Source organism: Amblyraja radiata, chromosome 5 (assembly GCF_010909765.2).
Source record: "Amblyraja radiata isolate CabotCenter1 chromosome 5, sAmbRad1.1.pri, whole genome shotgun sequence".
Lineage (NCBI taxonomy): Eukaryota > Metazoa > Chordata > Chondrichthyes > Rajiformes > Rajidae > Amblyraja > Amblyraja radiata.
The window spans coordinates 55,530,894-55,550,784 of record NC_045960.1 but is presented as its reverse complement, the minus strand read 5'-3'; the positions used below and the strand labels follow the sequence as shown (position 1 = coordinate 55,550,784).

Here is a 19,891-nt window from a genome sequence, read left to right as displayed (position 1 = left end):
CCCATCCTCCAGCTTTGATGGGAAGTCACTTTCGGCCATTTTGATGGCCTTGTCAAGGTCGTATGGACTTCTTATAGACCTCCGCGTCACCAGACTTGAATGCCCGGGATCTGGTCTTCAGAAGAATGCGGATCTCCTGGTTCATCCAAGGCATCTGGTTAGGAAACACTAGGAAGGTTTTTGTAGGAACACAGTCCTCCACACATTTCCTTATGAAGTCTGTAACTATTGTGGCAAATTCATTCAGGTCTGTTGCCGAGTCCTTGAACTTTTTCACACAGAGAGTGGTGAATCTCTGGAATTCTCTGCCACAGAAGGTAGTTGAGGCCAGTTCATTGGCTATATTTAAGAGGGAGTTAGATGTGGCCCTTGTGGCTAAGGGGATCAGGGAGTATGGAGAGAAGGCAGGTACGGGATACTAAGTTGGATGATCAGCCATGATCATATTGAATGGCGGTGCAGGCTAGAAGGGCCAAATGGCCTACTCCTGCACCTATTTTCTATGTTAACATTGCCCAGTCTACTCACTCCAAGCAGTCCTGTAGTTGTTGTTTGGCTATCCATGTGTATAAACAGACTAATTTGTCTATCCATGTATAAATAGACTAATTTACAATAAATTGTTGATATTCTGCGAGGACTCATCTACATTAGAATTAAAGGCAGATTCCGAGGTTATTTTCCTAACACGCAAGCATTAATAAAACTTATCACTATTAATAAACTGAACAAGATAATTTCACCCTGGGTGTCCAAATATGGGTCATCATATTATATTATTCCATTATTTTAGAGTGTTCCATCTATTGCACAATAGTAAGTATATGCAGTCAAATCGTCAGTTGTTTTTTTTTCTGATGCATAACTAACCTACTTACCAAATGGTGAAAGGCCCAGATAGAGTGAATGTGGAGAGGACCAGAGGCCATTGTCTCAAAATAAACAAATGTACCTTTAAAAAGTTGTTACAAAAAAAAAAGAGATTTTTTTTCATCCAGAGGGTGGTGAATTGGTGGAATTCATTTCCACAGATGGCTGTGGAGGCCGTTAATGGTGAAGATTGACAGATTTTTGATTGGTAAGGGTGTCAGGGGTTGAGAGGGAAAGATAGATTAGCCATGATTGAATGGCGGCGTAAACTTGATGAATTCTGCTTGTAGACAAATTATTCTTTAAAACGTATACACCAAGAAATATTAACACACCCATTTCAACAGTTCAAAAACTAATTTTGATTTGCATCTGATGACACTTGTTCACATCTCTTACCCTTGTTTTCATTTTGACAGTTAACTTTATTGGCAATGTCATCCTCCTCCTTTAACTTTGGATGCTTCAATGGTCTACCCGCTCTAGAAGATGAGACAAAGTAAAGGGAGCACTGTTTAAAACCAAGCAAAGCCATAAACAGTTATGACGTGAAAATTGAAATTTGTCATTGTGTTACAATCATTTAAAAAAGGGAAATATTTTCAGTTGTTGGAACTGGTGTGCATACTTATTAAAGCCACCTGTCATCAAATTATTTAAAAAAATATTTAATTCACAATATTGGAAAGCATTTATAGTTTTGCTTGAAGTAATCATCTCCAGATATCACCTTACAAATTGTAATGCATCCAATTTTTGGTAGTAGAACAGCCAGTGCTGCTGCTACCACATAACACATATAGTGACAGATGCCAGCCTTTTCGAAGGGAGGGGAGCTCCCTCAGTGTTAAAGACAAAAGACAAAGGGAGAAATTATATTGGTAAAGATTACCGACAATGTTTACTGACATAAGTGTGAGAATATATTTTTGTTATATTAAGGATATTTGTTGTAAAAAGTTACAATTTATATTTCTGCTTGATACAGATTACTATACTTCATACCTTGTTCTATAACCATCCTTAAATGCATTGCAATATTTTTTTTTAACAGAAATATTTTGACAAATAGCATTAACAATTAACAAAAATCTAAAACTGTTACAAGTGTTTCTAATTTTGTAGCACACAAATTTCAAATAGAAAATTAATATACTGTATAAATGCCTTCCATTTTCCTACAGTGCTACTAATTTTGAATTAAATCATTTTTAATAATAAAAAAAGATTACAGCTATACAAATATGGATGAATTTGGATTCAATCATGCACAATGTGAGTTTATAGCATCAAACTACTTGTCAATATTTATAAAAGGAATTAAATAATAAACTTCACTTTGGAAACAATTTAATGTGCAACCATCTGAAATAAATACTAATGAATTTATGAACATGAATACAAAACATCTTTATATTTGGAGCATCCATTCATGTATTTTCTGAGGTAGACAAAAATGCTGGAGAAACTCAGCGGGTGCGGCATCATCTATAGAGCGAAGGAAATAGGCAACTTTTCGGGCCAAAACCCTTCTTCAGACTGATGCAGGGTTGGGGGGGGGGGGGGGGGGGGGGGGGGGGGTGGCAGGAAGAAGAAAGGAAGAGGAGGAGCCAGAGGGCTGAGGGAGAGCTGAGATGGGGAGGAGACAGCAAGGGCTACCGGAAATTGGAGAAGTCAATGTTCAGGCCACTGGGGAATATGAGGTGCTGCTCCTCCAGTTTCCGGTGGTGCTCACTCTGACAATGGAGGAGGCCCAGGACAGAAAGGTCGGATTCAGAATGGGAGTGGGGAGTTCAAGCCATTATGAGACTGAGAAACAAGAATAAAACATTTGGCTGACCAAAATCAACTCATTAAGAAGAAAGAGAGCACTGGTGAACTTACTGATCGCAAAGGGACTGGCAGGCCAAGGAAGACCTCCACAGCTGATGAAAGAAGAATTATCTCTATAATAAAGAAAAATCCCTAAACACCTGTCCGACAGATTAGAAACACTCTTCAGGAGTCAGGTGTGGATTTGTCAATGACCACTGTCCGCCGAAGGCTTCATGAACTGAAATACAGAGGCTACACAGCAAAATGCAAACCACTGGTTAGCCGCAAAAATAGGATGGCCAGGTTACAGTTCGCCAAGAAGTACTTAAAAGAGCAACCACAGTTCTGGAAAACGGTCTTGTGGAAAGATGAGACAAAGATTAACTTATATCAGAGTGATGGCAAGAGCAAAGTATGGAGGAGGGAAGGAAATGCCCAAGATCCAAAGCACCTCATCTGTGAAACACAGTGGTGGGGGTGTTATGGCCTGGGCATGTATGGCTGCAGAAGGTACTGGCTTACTTATCTTCATTGATGATACAACTGCTGATGGTAGTAGCATAATGAATTCTGAAGTGTCTAGACACATCCTATCTGCTCAAGTTCAAACAAATGCCTCAATACTCATTGGCCAGCGGTTCATTCTACAGCAAAACAATGATCCCAAACATATGGCTGAAGAAATAAAGGAGTTTTTCAAAGCTAAAACATTGTCAATTCTTGAGTGGCCAAGTCAATCACCCGATCTGAACCCAATTGAGCATGCCTTGTATATGCTGAAGAGAAAACTAAAGGGAACTACCCCTCAAAACAAGCATAAGCTAAAGATGGCTGCAATACAGGCCTGGCAGAGCATCACCAAAGACACCCAGCAACTAGTGATGTCCATGAATCGTAGACTTCAAGCAGTCATTGCATGCAAAGGATATGCAACAAAATACTAAACATGACTACTTTCATTTAAATGACATTGCTGTGTCCCAAACATTATGGTGCCCTGAAATGGGGGGACTATGTATAAACACTGCTGTAATTTGTACATGGTGAAACCAAAATGTACAAAAATTGCCTTTATTAAAATCTGCCAATGTGCACTTAACCACATGGGATTTTTTCTATTACAAATCTCAAATTGTGGAGTACAGTCCCAAACATTATGGAGGCACTGTATCCATGACATTCAACATCATTCTATATATTGAAAAAGCTAATTGAATCACTTTAAAGAATATGTTAATGAATATTGTTGCAAGCTATTTCTACGATTTGTATGTTACATAAATCGATTTTGTTAAAATGTCTCTTTTCCTCTTGCTTCCCTTGATACATGATGCTTAAATATTATGGATGGATTTCAAGTTGCATTGTTTGTAGGGAAACGGGAAACATGTAACGCTAAGATTAATATTATCCAAAATCATCCCTGTGAAGGTCATTATTGACCTGAAACATAATTGAATCAATCACATAAATACCATAGCTACCAGACAACATGTAGAATACTGGGTGTTCTGTGCTGCCTCCCAATTTCCTAAAGCCCAAGTACAAGGCACGTCATCAGAATGATAGCATACCCTTTAATCTCCTGGATATATGCAACTCTGAGTTTAACATCATTTGAAAGAAGACGCCATTTGATTATCACACATCATTTACCGATTTTGACATTTATTTCACTGACATATTGTTGTTGCATTATGTATTCACCAAATCTTCCTCAATAGGGTCAATAGGAGGTATTCACGAGAATCTTCAATCTGTCTCTATCTCTGGCAACGGTCCCCAAGTGCCTGAAAACAGCCACCATAGTGCCAGCGTCGAAAAGGTCTAAAGTCTCCAACCTGAACGACTACCGGCCGGTTGCCCTAACTCCAATCCCAATGAAGTGCTTCGAAAGGCTGGTCCTCTCCCACATCAAATCCAGCATCCCTGCCTCACTGGACTCTCATCAATTTGCATACAGGGCAAATAGATCAACAGAGGATGCCATCTCTCTGGCTCTTCACACTGTCCTGACTCACCTGGACAGACAGGGCACGTACGTGAGGATGCTCTTCATTGACTATAGCTCTGCATTCAATACGGTCATCCCCACCAAGCTCACCACCAAACTCCACCAGCTAAGCCTCAGCTCGCCGATATGCGATTGGATCCTGAACTTTCTGACGGAGCGACCGCAGGCAGTGAGACTGGGCCCGCACCTGTCCAGGGTGATAGCCCTGAGCATCGGCACACCACAGGGCTGTGTACTAAGCCCCATGCTCTACTCCCTCTTCACTCACGACTGTGTTCCTGCATTCGACACCAACACCATCGTGAAGTTTGCAGACGACACAACAGTGATTGGGCTGATCACCAACGGTGATGAAACAAAATACAGATCGGAGGTGCAGAACCTGGCGGACTGGTGCGCACGTAACAACTTGTCACTAAACACCTCCAAGACCAAGGAGCTGATTATTGACTTCAGGAGGTCCCATAATGGAGAATACGCCCCAATCTCCATTTACGGGGAAAGTGTGGAGAGAGTGTCCAGCCTTAAGTTTCTGGGCACTCACATTTCAGAGGACCTCACATGGTCCACCATCGCCACTGCGCTGGTCAAGAAGGCACAGCAACGACTGTTCTTCCTGAGGACATTAAAAAAGACTGGTCTGCCCCAACAGCTGCTGACAACGTTCTACCGCTGCACCACAGAGAGCATATTAACGTATGGCATCTGTGTGGTATCTCAGCTGCACAGAGCGCAGAGGATCATTGGGACACAGCTACCAGCCTTGGAGGGCATCTACCACACACGGTGCCTCAGGAAGGCCGTCAGCATCCATAAAGACTCCTCACACCCTTGTAACGTCTGCCGGAGGGAAGTAGTTCAAACAGTCCGTTACAAGGCCTTCTACGCCCGAACATCCAGACTCAGAAACAGCTTTATTCCCAGACTATAGCGGCTCTGAACCGGCCCTGCTGAGTGCCCCCCACCCCCCCTGGACTGTCTCCCTCGGATGGTCACGTCACACAGCTTATTTATTTATTTTACTTTTCTTTTACATCGGTTGGAAGCTGCATACTAAATCTCATTGCACTGACGTGCAATGACAATAAAATATATTATTATTATTATTATTATTATTATCTCTCAAACAGTACCTCCACCCCAAAGTAGGCAAAGAGTCCCACTGCTTCCCAATTATACACTACCATAGCATGAACTGCTATTCCAATAACTGTATAATCCTGGAACACCACTCTCAGAATACCTTCATTACATGGGCATCAACAACTGATAAGGACAATTCATCAACAATTACTCCAAAGCAATTAATAATGTTGTGGTGGCTCCCAAGGGTCGCACCATCATACTGTCCCCTGCCTGTCAGGGTCGACGCCATCCGTCGGTTTCCCCGCCCACGCACGTTGCGCTGGCCTGCAGGAGTTTGTCGGTATGGTGGCGTTTTACCACCGTTTCGTTCCATCGGCGGCCCAAATCATGCGGCCTCTGTATCAACTCCTGGCGGGTGGGCAGAACAAAGCCGTTGAATGGACCCACGAGGCAGTGGCTGCATTTGGCGGCGCGAAGGAGGCCCTGGCTCGTGCACCCACGGGAAGATGCCCCGACTGCTCTCACGGTGGACGCCTCGGAGTCAGCGGTGGGCGCTGTGCTGGAGCAACTGACGGGCGGAGGTTGGCGGCCCCTGGCCTTCTTCAGTCGGCACCTCAACCGCGCGCAGACGAAATACAGCGCGTCCGATCGCGAGCTCCTGGCTCTGTACCTGGCAGTGCGCCACTTCCGCTACTTCCTGGAAGGCCGCCCGTTCACCGCCTACACGGACCACAAGCCGCTCACTTTCGCCCTGGCAAAGGTTTCCGACCCCTGGTCCGCACGACAGCAGCGGCATTTGGCCTACATTTCGGAGTATACCACTTCAATCCGCTCCGTCGTGGGGAAGGAGAACCGGGTGGCCGACGCTTTGTCCCGCCCCGCTATCAACGCCGTTTTTGAGGTGGCGCCCGGAATTGACTATTCTGCTCTGGCAGAGGCACAGCTCACGGACGATGAGGTGCCCGCCTGCCGGACTGCCATCTCCGGCCTCCGCCTTGAGGATGTCCCTCTCGGTCCTGGAGGAGCGACCATCCTGTGCGATGTATCGTCCGGTCAGCCGCGCCCCATCGTCCCTGGCGCCGGAGGGTTTTTGATGTCATCCACGGACTGTCTCACCCATCAATTCGGGCGACAACGGCACTGGTGGCCGCTCGTTTCATGTGGCACGGTCTGCGCAAGCAGGTTGGCCATGGGCTCGCACCTGCATTCCGTGCCAGACGGCAAAAATCCAGCGCCATGTCCGTGCGCCTCTCCAGGAGTTTGGTCTACCTCACCGGCGATTTGACCATCTCCACGTAGACATTGTGGGGCCTCTCCCGCCGTCACGGGGCATTACCCACCTTCTCACAATGGTGGACCGCTTCATGCGGTGGCCGGAGGCCATTCCGCTGGCCGACACTTCAACGGCTACGTGCGCTCGTGCGTTGTCCGCGCACTGGATTGCTCGCTTCGGGGTGCCGGCTCACATCTCCTCAGATCGGGGGCCACAGTTCACCTCCGAGCTGTGGTCAGCCATGGCTCGCTTGCTGGGGGTGCGGCTATACCACACCACGGCTTACCACCCGCAAGCTAACGGTCTGGTGGAGATGTTCCACTGGCAGCTAAAGGCAGCGCTGAAGGCGCGACTCTCCGGCCCGGACTGGATGGACGAGTTGCCGTGGGTCATGCTGGGCATCCGGACTGCTCCTAAAGAGGACTTGGCCTCATCATCGGCAGAGCTCGTGTACGGGTCGCCACTCACGGTGCCCGGGGAGTTCGTGCCGTCGGAGCCGGGGCAGCAGGGGACGCCCTCATCCACCCTAAAGCGCCTTCGTGAGTGAGTTGGCAGGCTCGCACCCATCCCGACGTCCCGCCATGGGACATTTCGCCCGCATGTGCCATCAGCCCTCAGGGACTGCCCATACGTTTTCCTGCGCCGTGATGCCCACCGGACGCCACTCCAGAGGCCTTATGAGGGCCCGTTCCGGGTGCTGGAACATGGGCAGACGACTTTTGTGCTGGACATGGGGGGCCGGCCGGAGGCTGTGTCGATTGACCGGTTGAAGCCGGCACACCTGGACATTGACCAGCCGGTGCTGGTTGCCCGACCTCGGCCACGAGGGCGCCCTCCTTCACGGCTCCGTCCGCCTGTCACTCCACCTGTCCTCCCGCCGGTCCCTCGACCATTCCCTCGTCCTGTCCCTCCACCTATGCCTCCGCCAGCCCCTCAATCTGCTGACTTCCGCACGCGGGCCGGCCGGGTCGTGCGCCCGCCGGTGCGTTTCGTGCCTCGGGTTCTGGGGGGTCCTGTGGTGGCTCCCATGGGTCGCACCATCATACTGTCGTACCCCTCGGCCCGGGAGTGGTTCAGTCCGGAGGCGGTCCTTAACCAGAGGGTTTAAAGGCAGGGGTTTGGGTGCCATCTTTCTCTCGTTTGGACTCCCTACAACCGGGAGGAACATAATTAAAGGTGCCTCTCAAAACACTGGACTTCGTGCTTCCTTTTGAGACCCACGCACTACAATGTGCAATAAATTAGTGACCTGGCAACAATGCCAGCTTCCATGTAGATGTTTTTAAAAAAAAGGCAAAACAGTGATCAAGTGAGATTAAAGTCCAGTAAGTTTTTTTTTTTAAATCAGTGCTCTGTGACAAATAGGTGGTCACAACATCTAGCAGAGCAATGTGTAGCTGATTTGTTGTGGTCAGTTTATCAACAATCAATGCAACACAATCATTTAAGCATCACAAATCAGGTAAGAAGAGACATTTTATTAATTTGTATTATTGATTATTGTACATTTTAATGTGTCACTGCCTCAATGGGCTTATAAAGCTGCTGGAAGTAAGCATTTCATTGTTCTGTTGCCTGTACATATGACAATTAAACACCCTTGACTAAGCAGATGATAGAAATACATTTTTAATCTATTTTTTCCCTTGCTGGCTGGAAGAAGGAAAACATTGAAGGAGAACAGTTCACTTTTATAGAGCAAAATAATTTGTTCTTGCCTATCCCATGTTAACAACTAGATTCCCTTAAGGGCCTATCCCACGTAGGAGTCCTAAACAGCAACCTCTGGTGACCTTGCCCGCCATCCAAAAAAAAATCAAGGTCGAGGTGACCTGCAACCTCCTACCATCTTCCACGCATATGTTGAAAACCTTCCTCAACTATGAAGAAAACCTCCTTCGACCTCCCTTGACTACCTTCGACTAGCGTCGCAACCGGCTTCGACTAGACCTGCGACCAAAAAATGATCGATTTATAAAACGGCAACCTATTTTTAGTCAAGGCCGGTTTATATCATAGCATCAACCTGGATGAAGCTTCGACCATGCGGAAACCATTAGGGAGAGTGACCAAAATCTCCTGTGACCTCATGGAAACCTTGGGTGGCGGGCAAGGTCACCAGAGGTTGCTGTTTAGGTCTCCTAAGTCGGACAGGCCCTTTAGCTATCTTCCAATGAGTTACATGCTTGCACTAGGCATAGGGTTGAAGAGAAAGGTTGGGTGAACTTTTCAGCATTGTTATGAAAGATTGATTTCTAAAGATGTAACATAAATTAATGATACGTGTTCAAACAATCCAAACACATATGTCTCCCAATTTTTCCCTCTTTAAGTTCTCTCATTAACAACCACTTCCATTACCTTTCCAAAATGAAATCCCAATCCAGTTGAATAATTGCTTCTTCGCTTAGAGCATTCTCTCAAGAATTACTGAGGACCTCTCCCCAGGATCCACTTTCTGCGATTCACAACCACCAATTACAACTTGAGTGCTTATTATTGAAAGAATCATATGGCACAGAAAGTAACTGATGAACAATCTTGCCCAGCAATTTGAAAAGGCTATGAATTTAGTTCATAATTTCTTCTCTACTACCCTCCAAATTAATTTTAATTCCCATTCTAATATCCAATTCCCTTTTGAAATGTATTCCATGTGCAGGTGTTAAGCATGCTGCTAAGACCCGGTTCCCTTAGCATTAGCCCAACTGCAACTATTCTGTGGCGCAGCATTAGAGTTGCTGCCTTACAGGGTTAGGGACCGGGTTCAATCCTGACTACGGCTTATACGTTCTCCCTGTGATCACGTGGGCTTTCTTCAGTTTCCTCCCACATTTCCTATGCATTCAGGTCTGTAGGTTAATTGGCTTCGGTAAAAATTGTGTAGAACAGTGTTAGTGTACGGGGATCGCTGATCGGCACAGACTCATTGGGCCGAAGAGCCTGTTTCCACACTGTATCTCTAAAGTCTAGACTAAAAGTCTAAATGACGTTCACAGGGGTAGTTAGCTATGCATGGCATGAAGTTTGATATCACTGTACACACATTTAAAGGTTGCATGCATTGAAAGAACTCGACTGCATTTAGTTATCAATTTAAAGTTATCACTGCTTCAATTCCATGATGCAAAAACATAATACAACTCTTAAGTTTCTAGGCCACAAATTCTAGGCCATGCATTTCATACACTGGAGTGAGTGGCACAGAAAGTGCTCATCTTAAACAGGTATTACTACAATATACCCGAATAAATTAGCTATATAACCCTATCCTTAAAGATTTCTGAAAAGGATTACAATAAACCTTATTTTTTATACTAACGCATGATCCGACTGCATGCGACTATTTTTTTCACAAGTTGTAATAATTTACTATAGAGTTTGCACATTTTATGGCATAACTAAATATCAGTTCAGACTAATCTCTGTGAAAATGATAGATGTCTGCAGAACATAATCCAATTTTCATTTCTGCAAAGATAATTTTTGAAGCACTACAAGTGCTGAACTTTTGGTAGATTCTCGGTTGAGCCTTAAAGCCTTTGTCTCACGGTGCGAGTCGACCCACGAGTGACCCCGAGTGAAAGAAAAAAATCTGACTCGTGGTTGTGTACGAGATTCCAAGTTTATGTTCAAGAGTTTAACCGAATTCCCACGGGTATGACTAAGTTTGCCGTTTACTTGTCATTTCTGCGATGTTCCAAGTTCCTCTCCCGAGTTACCAAGTTCCTACCCGAGTTACTCTTGAGCCAACAACGACTACCGACGTGTGGAAAAATCATCACATGATAAAAATGTCATGCAGTTTTCTTTTCACTATAAAAAGCCTCCCATGTGTAAATTTCTTAGGGTTACGAAATCAAGGGATATGGGGAGAAAGCAGAAACTGGGTACTGATTTTGGATGATCAGCCATGATCATATTGAATGGCAATGCTGGCTCGAAGGGGGGGAATGTGATCACTTCCATTATGTAGAGAGTCTCAGAATGTTAATAGAGATTCCATTCCGTTTTCATTGCGCTTTGTGCAGGGATCAAATCTTAGCCCAAAGTGTACATTAGGAGGCAAGGATTAATTTCAAAACTTCAAATGATTTCAAACAGCGTTTTATCCGAACAACGGATCAGGGTAGATGCCAGCCCCTTTAAACATCACGGACAGCTCAGTGTGAAGTGGTGCTGGAATTATATATGTGAAATAGTCTTGGGAATTTTATTATCGATCCTAAATGCTCTATTTAAATTATAGGTCGTTTAGTTTGTTGTGAAGTGGCGCCGGATTAACACCTCAGTCTATTAAAATTGAATTATCTCACTGAACAAAAACATGCAATATGTTTCCAGGCAAATATCCAGTGGTTGAGAATTAAAGAGCAGTCATTTTAAACGGGCGGTTGTAGTCAATAATACGGTAACCAAATTATATTTATTCATTGCTAGAGAGGACGATGTAAACATAGTGAGGTTAGTGAGCTGCCTCTAACATTAACTGCTCCTCGTACTGTGTAGGAAGGAACTGCAGATGCTGGTTTACCTCGACGATAGACAACAAAAGCTGGAGTAACTCAGAGGGTCAGACAGCATGTCTGGAGAGAAGGAATGGGTGACGTTTCGGATCGCGACTCTCCCGGTTGCTACCTGGACCTACCTGATCTCCCGGTTGCCAAACACTTCCCTTTCCCACACTGACCTTTCTGTCCGATGTCTCCTCCAGTCAGAGTGAGGCTAAATGCAAATTGGAGGAACAGCATTTCATATTTTGCTTGGGCAGCTTACAGCCCAGTGGTATGAATATTGATTTCTCTCACTTCGAGTAACCCCGCTGATGCTGCCTGTCCCGCTGAGTTACTCCAGCGCTGTGTGAGTTCCTCCAAAACTTTGTGTGTGTATTATGATCATGATTCCAGCATCTGCAGTTTCTTGTCTCTACATAAACTAGGCCTCAGCAACTCTGAGTGTACTAACCGGGAGATTATGTTGTTGCTGCCAAAACAACAGTTGGCAATGTATGCACGGTAGATGTCACATTGCGTGGGAAACGAGGTCTCTAGGGAGACAGACGCAAAGTGCTGGAGTAACTCCGCAGGACAGGCGGCATCTCTGGACATTTATAAAGCATTACATTTTGGAACACAAGGAACTACAGAAGCTGGTTTACGAAAAAATACAAAGTGCTGGAGTAATTCAACTTGTCAGGCAGTATCTGTGGAGAACATGGACAGGTGACGTTTCGGGTGAAAGAAGGGTCTAAAGTTTGAAGAAGGGTCCCGACCCGAAACATCACCTATCCAGGTTCTCTGGAGATGACTAATCTTCAACATTTCACTTCTGGCACTTAGGCCAAACCCACGGTAGACTCTAGAGTCACTACGATAAACGCACGGGCCACTACGTTCTTACAACGAGTTTAAATGTTTCAAATTTTAACTTCAAGAGTAAATTTAACTTGTGGCATTCTTTAAACATGTTTAAAGTTTTTCAAGAGTTAACAAGTTTCCCGGGTACCTGCCGTTACCACCACGAGTCGCTAAGTTGCGTCCACGAGTTCCGACATTCCTGCTACGTTAATTGTACGTGATTACCACGAGGTTAATTTATTTTAAACTCGGGGTCACTCGTGGGTCGACTCGCACCGTGAGACAGGGGTTTAAATCTATTAATGAAGCAATAGAACATAGAACAGTGCAGCACAAGAACAGGCCCTTCTGCCCAGAGTGTCCGTGCTGAACATGAGGCCAAGACCATTTATTATCCACCTGCACATAATCCATATCGCTCTATTTCCCTGCATATCCATATGCCTTTCCAAAAGCCTCTTAAATGCCATTATCATATCTGCCTCAATTACTAACCCTGGTAGATAAATGAAGGGTATTTCACCATAACCCCAATCTGTACTGGATGGTGAAAGGTCTTTGGGATGTCAGGAAAGCAAGCCACTCACTGCAGCATATCTGGTCCATGACCTGCTGTTGCGGCCTCGGTATATGTGGCTTGATCCCCAATATATTGATGGTGGGGATCACAATGGTAAAACCATTGAATGCCATCCCTGATTAGAGATGATCATTGCCTGGCATTTCTGTGGCTTGAAAGATACTTGCCACTGATCAGTTTATGCCCATATATGGTGGTTTCAGGCATTGGGTGCTTCATTTGTTGGAGAGTTGTGATTATATTTGAACACTTCTCACAATATAATATGTTCCTTAGAAGGCAGTGGAGGCCAATTTACTGGATGTTGGCAAGAGAGAGTTAGATGTAGCTCTTGGGGCTAATGGAATCAAGGGATATGGGGAGAAAGCAGGAATGGGGTCCTGATTTTGGATGATCAGTCATGATCATAGGGAATGGCGCTGCTGGCTCGTAGGGCCGAATGGCCAGCTCCTGTATCTATTTTCTATGTTTCTATAAGGAATATCATTGAAGAAGCTGTTCGAGGTGGACTTCAAACAATGCACCAAAGAACTTCGGCAAAAATGTTTAAGAAGGAACTGCAGATACCGGAAAATCAAAGGTAGACAAAAATGTTCTGTGGTTGACATGATTGATCTTCAGTAACCAGACCATCTTCATTTGTGCAAGGTACGACTCCAAATCTTGGAATGTTGGCCGTTTGACGTGCATTGACGTTTTATGCCTTGACATCAGAAGCAGTGAGATGCTACCTTGAAGTAGAATGCAATTATTTTCACTTTTAATTCAGTTCTTTGATCTGTGTTTAGACCAAAGTTCTGATGAGGTCTGAAGAATATACCCCTACCAAAACCCAAACTCAGCATTAGTGACAGAGGACAACTTGATAACATGGTCAGTGACACCTTCCCATTATGGTTGCGTATGGACTGACCAGAGCAATTATTAGATTGGATCAGTCCTCCTTTTTTTTTGGTATATCTGAGCAATTTTATGAATTGTTGAATAAATGACCGTTGCATTGTTGTTCAGTTGCCTAAAATTCTATTTCTAATTAGTACTGTGCTTTTGCAAACTAGTTTCATTTCCCTCATTATAGGGGAATGTTTTTTTTTTGCTGCTGCTATATGGCTATGAGCAGGGACGAATAGACAAATAGGTGCATACATGAAGGATAGAGTGGAGAAAACAAAACAATTCACAAATTGCCCTAATTACAATGCTAAGCAATCACATTGCAATTAACAAGAATATTATGTAATTTATAGAAAATATGCTACAGTTTACATTCATGCGAAATTCTGACCTGGGACATTTTCTTCCTTTGTTAGCAAACATGAGAGGTTTTTTGCATGGCGATTCTTCATCAGAGACAGAATCCTCAGCACTTCGTTTTCCTTGAACAGCTACTTCTGAGAGCCAACTGTCCTTCGAGCAATTTCTGTAGACCAAACATTATTCTATTTAAATTTGAATTAATTAAATTATTTAAAAAGTTAATTTTGTGCTCAACACATGGAAATTCGTGTTGCAAATTGAATGCTTTTTCATTCACCAAGGCATCAAATGGTGTCAAGTGCCCACGGTTAGTCAAATAACACATTTTCCCCTCTGATTCGGCAATTCATTTCAGTCAACACTGGAAGAGAAACATACCCCAAAGTACCAATTACGCTTTTTCTCCATTGTTCATATCAAGTTTCTAGGAGTGATTGCCAATGTGTGCCAGATTTCTTTACACTGTGGAAGTGTGTTAACTGGCAACTTCATTAAGGTTACTTGAAGCCCCCATTTTACATTTATCTTACTGCCAGCAGATGAGACTCCGATTCTAATAGCATGTGGTAAATTGTCTACAAGCACCAGAAGCAAGGACATTTGTTTCAACCAATAAGCTATTTCATTAAACCATTAATCAATTTAAATCAGGCTACAATATTGTTCTACTAAATCAAAATAAATACCTTGTTTTATTATTCCATACAGCATACTAATTAAATTTCTAAAAATGTCCTCGTTTATGAAGACGTCCAATTAGCACTTGTAACAGCATTCTTAACCTGCCCCCACCATCAAAGGTGCCGCCCCAAGTTATGCTGTTTGTGCCTGTTGAGTCATGCTTTAAAATTGCATATTTATTTTACATTATCTCACTTCCCTTCTAAGAACCCACACCAGTTTATACTTTCCTACATTCAATTTCATCAGCGACACATCTATCAATTTTACTAGTCTGTCCGTCTCTTCCCAAGGCCTTCAGCGTTATGTTTTAATTTTTAAACAAACTTGGAAATTCTATTTTGCATAGCTAGATCAATGATATTGTTTCAAAGTGAGCAGTCGGCTTACCTCCGACTTCTATGAACTGCGACACTGCATTGCACAGCAACACTACATTCAGGAAACAATTCCTCAGCCCATTGGCCCAGCTCATCAGGATGCTGTGATTCTTGATATCCAAATTCACTGTCTATAATAGTGCCAATGTTAATGTTATCTACAAATCTACTAAACACGTCTTGGACTAACAGCGATGGCCCTAGCATCAAATCCTGAGGCATATCACTAGACTCAGGCCTCCAGTACAAAAAACAACCTTCCACCACCACACCCTGCTTTCTGCCATGAAACCAATTCTTTATCCAGTTAACTCACTCCACCGAATCACATTAAAAAAAACTCAAATTCACAAGACATATACTTCTCAATAGTGTTTGGGATGACAAGCCCTGATATTTACTGGCATTGAGTTATGATGAAGGGGGAGGACAATAGTTTTGACACAATAGGTTTTTTTTTTCAGTTTCCTTTGATAAAAGTCAGCATGGGCAAGAAGCTCATCAAGGAATCAAAAATCAACCTGTATTGCAGACAATACTCTGATGGAGGTACAACTCCTGGGAATGTCTGGGCCATGACCACACAAATTGGGAAATGGCATTGGGAGCACATGGAAGAATGTACACCAAAATAGAAGTGTGACTCGATTTGGTCATATAATGTTTAGAGAAAGAACCCATGCAATTCTATGGAAGAACAACAATTTTAGGTCAGGATTTTAGATCAAGTCATGAAGACCATGGGGTGGGGATGGGGAGGGGATGGAGGGAATGAATAGGATATCTGTGCAGATAGATGGAAGGCTGAGGTGAGTTAATAAACATCTGGGCATAACTCAATATTAGTAAAAAACTAAATCTTGCCACATGAAATATGATTCAATAGGGGCCCAGGAAATTAATGCAAAGGAAGTGAAATAAATAATAACACAATGCAAGAGGCGATAAACCAAATGTATTGTTTAAGGAAAAATAATGAAATTATATAAAAATAACTGCCAGAAAACAAAAAAATCAACTAAACAAATTAAATTGACAGTGATAATAGAAAACGAAAGCAGCACAATTAATAAATGTTAAGCATAATAAAGCAAGATACAATAAAATGTATAAAAAAAGACAAAGCAACAGTGTTTAAAGGTGAACTATTTTCAATTATAGATACATTGACTTAATCATAAATACATCAGACCATGGTCTGAAGAAGGTCTCGACCCGAAACGTTTCCCATTCCTTCTCTCCAGAGATTCTGCCTCACCCGCTGAGTTACTCCAGCATTTTGTGTCTACCTTACATTGACTTAATTTTAAAGTCTATAACTCTGAACCTTTAAATAGCAATGGACTTAGTATTCTCTGGGAAGCAGGTCAATCAAGGAGGGTAATAATTTAGAGAAATAATACACATATCTAATAATAATCAGCTGCAAAACAACATGAAAAAGAATCTCAGACCCTTGAGATGTGATGGTTGATGAACAAGGAATTGTTTCTGTTGCATCTGCTTCGACCTTCTTGTTCCTTGGTATACCAGGACTGGAGACGGGCATTTCTCCATTCAATCGATCCTGTAGCACATTTTCTCTGTTGAGGTTGATCTCAGAGTATGGGCAACCTAAAGCACTATAAAAAGAATATCATTTCTTACTGATGAATAAATAATGAACAGATTATTTCTTCCCTTGCTATCATCATTTTATAAAGAAAGATGCCAGAATTTAATAATCCCAAAATTACTTCCTGCAAGTAACATGTGTCTCCATACAAGATACAGTGGGTTAGAACCATGGTTACTTCACTTTTGAGTCTTGGGGATTAAATTTATTTCTCAGAGTCATCTGAATTGAATGCTATGGACTGATAAGGTACTACACCTTTAACTTATTATTTATGGGCAGGAGCACAAAGCGAGGAGATGATGCTGGTTAGATGATAGATGGAAACAAAAATATAGGCAGATGGATCCTATGCAGCTAGGAAAGGGAGACAGAGGCTGGTAGGTGATAGGTGGAACCAGATGAGGGATGGATGATAGGTAGGTGAAACCTGGTGGTGGGGATAGGAAACGTGAGCCAAAGGAAAAGAAACCGAGGAAATAAGGCATGTGGATGATAAGCATGTGGGGTAGGTGATAATTCTAGGTTAAAAGAAGTGGAGGGATGGGAAAGGTGCACAAAGGGAGAGAGAAACTGGTGGACTAGTTGGAGTGGGAAACTAACGGGGTGAGTATTTCTTGCCAGAGAAATGGACATGGAGGCAGAGGAAGAAGAGCTCAACATCATGTTGGGCCTGGAATTCACGATTGCAGGTATATAAAAGAGAGCACTCTGACTGCTTAGTGTCAGAGATCAGGATGGCAGAGAAATAGTGAAGACAAGGACAAGATTGGAGCTGTGGTGCAGTTGTCAGTGGAAGGCGAGGATTGATTCCTTCTCAAAGAAATAGATCCGGGTTGACATATTGACATGTCCCCAAGGAAGTTCGTCATGTCCCCAACAACTCTCACCAACTTCACAGATGCTACATTTAAAGCATTTTATCAGGATGCATCAAAGCATAGTTTAGGAACAGCTCCATCAAGACTGCAAGACATTGCAGAGTGCTGTGGATGTAGCCCAAATCATCATACAAACCACCCTCCCTTCCATTGACTTCATCTACACTGTCTAGGCAAGGCCACCTGTATAACCAAAGGTGAGTCTCACTCTCCTCCCCTCTCCCATCAGGCAAGAGTTTCAGAAGTGTAAAAATGCATACCTCCAGATTCAGGGACAGTTTCTTCCCAGCCTTATTAGACAACTGAATCTATCCTATCACCAATTAGAGAGCGATCCTGACCTACCATCTACCACATTGGAAACCCTCGTCTATCTTTAATCGGACTTCACCTTTACATTATTCTCTTTAGCCTGTACAAGTACACTGTGGACGGCTTGACTGTAGTCATGTAGTTTTGCCACTGACTGGATAGCTTTCCACTGTATCTTGCTACACGTGACAATAAAACTAAGCACATCCTTTTTGTCCTGAATCATGTCCCGCAGTTGGTTCTGCTGAACACAATTTAATGTTAGCAATTAATGCCTCCAAAATACATTGCATTCCTTGCTTTTGATTTGAAGATCAATATTATAGAAAATCTATAACAAGGAAATAAAATGAATATACAAAAAAGCATTTGCACATTGTACTCGTGCTTCAATAGACCTCCCCCACCCACCCTCAACATAACTTAGATTTTCCCTAAAAAACAAAGGAAACTTAATTGCCTCAAAATGTACATCCAAATTAACAAGCAATATGATTCCCTTTAAACTTCTCAAGAGCAATTACATATAAATAATAAATTCTCTTTTTGTTGGTTGCCCACCCCCACATCCCAAATTAGCCTGTTATAAAAAAAGGCTGCTGGCTCGGATTTTCTTGGAACCGGCAACAGGACTTCAATTAACCACTGGATGGTGCTCCAACAACTACTTTGGCTGTGGCTTGCTACTTGAAAGAATGCTGGTTGAATTGATTGTTCATTCACTTCACTGCAGTCTGCATTGAAATCAGTACAATCAGGGGTAGATTGGATGTAGGTGACAGGGTGAGGATTAATGACAGAGAGGCCTGCAAACACAATCAAGGATTGATTAAGTGAGTCACGAGGCTGTGACTGACAGTGGAAAGATGGGGTCTCATGCCAAGCAGTCAGTGGTTAAGGATGAGAAGTCAAGTGACTGGTGCTTGCAAGACTGGTGGATGGATGTTCAAGTGTGAATGGTGAACCAGATGTGTATAGGTTTCAGGAAGTGAAGCATTACACATACTCCAGTTTGCATTGACGGTAACATAGTCGAGACGGTTGAAAACTTCAAATTCCTAGGAGTCAATATTACCAACAACTTCTCCTTCTCCTGGCCATATTGAAGCAATGACCATGAAAGTACACCAACGCCTCCATTTCCTTAGAAGGCTTAAGGGCCTGTCCCACTATACGAGTTTACCCAAGAACTTTCCCGAGTTTAAAAAAAAAATCAAACTCGTGGTAAATACGTAGAATGTACATAGCGGGTACGTCGGAGCTCGGGGCGTCTCTTAGCGGCTCGTAACACTAACGGCAGGTACTCGGGAAACGCGGTAAGCTCGTGAAGTTTTTTCAACATGTTGAAAAATGTCCACGAGAGCCCCGAGTACCTACGAGCAGCTATTACCGTAATTCTCCGAGTTCGAATCAGGGAAAACGCGGGAGAACCTTTGAATTACCTCGTACAGTAGGACAGGCCCTTTAGGAAATTCAAGTTGTCCCCGACAATTCTCACCAACTTCTACAAATGCACCATAGAAAGAAATTTAGCAGGATGCGTCACAGCTTGGTTGGAGATCAGCTCCATCCAAAACCGTAAGAAATTGCAGCAGATTATGGATGCAGCCCAGACCATCTCACAAACCAATCTCCATTTATACCTCACGCTGCCTCACCAGGGCCGGCAGCATAGTCAAGGACAAGTTGCACCCTAGCCACTCCATCTTCTCCTCTCTCGCATCAGGCAAAAGGTATAGGTGTGAAGGCAAACACCTCCATGTTTATGCA

At 43.4% G+C, this 19,891-nt stretch overlaps 1 protein-coding gene across 4 annotated transcripts in view; it reads right to left on the bottom strand.

Annotated features, from left to right (window-relative positions):
- Window positions 1–19,891, bottom strand: part of l3mbtl3 (L3MBTL histone methyl-lysine binding protein 3) — a 120,280-nt gene that overhangs the window by 18,031 nt on the left and 82,358 nt on the right. For all 4 annotated transcript variants that reach the window (XM_033021254.1, XM_033021250.1, XM_033021252.1 and 1 more), the window contains 3 exons: window positions 16,768–16,935; window positions 14,281–14,415; window positions 1,270–1,352 (listed from right to left, as the gene is read on the bottom strand). In XM_033021254.1, the coding sequence (XP_032877145.1) occupies window positions 1,270–1,352; window positions 14,281–14,415; window positions 16,768–16,935 (386 nt within the window). The remainder of the gene's footprint in view (window positions 1–1,269; window positions 1,353–14,280; window positions 14,416–16,767; window positions 16,936–19,891) is intronic.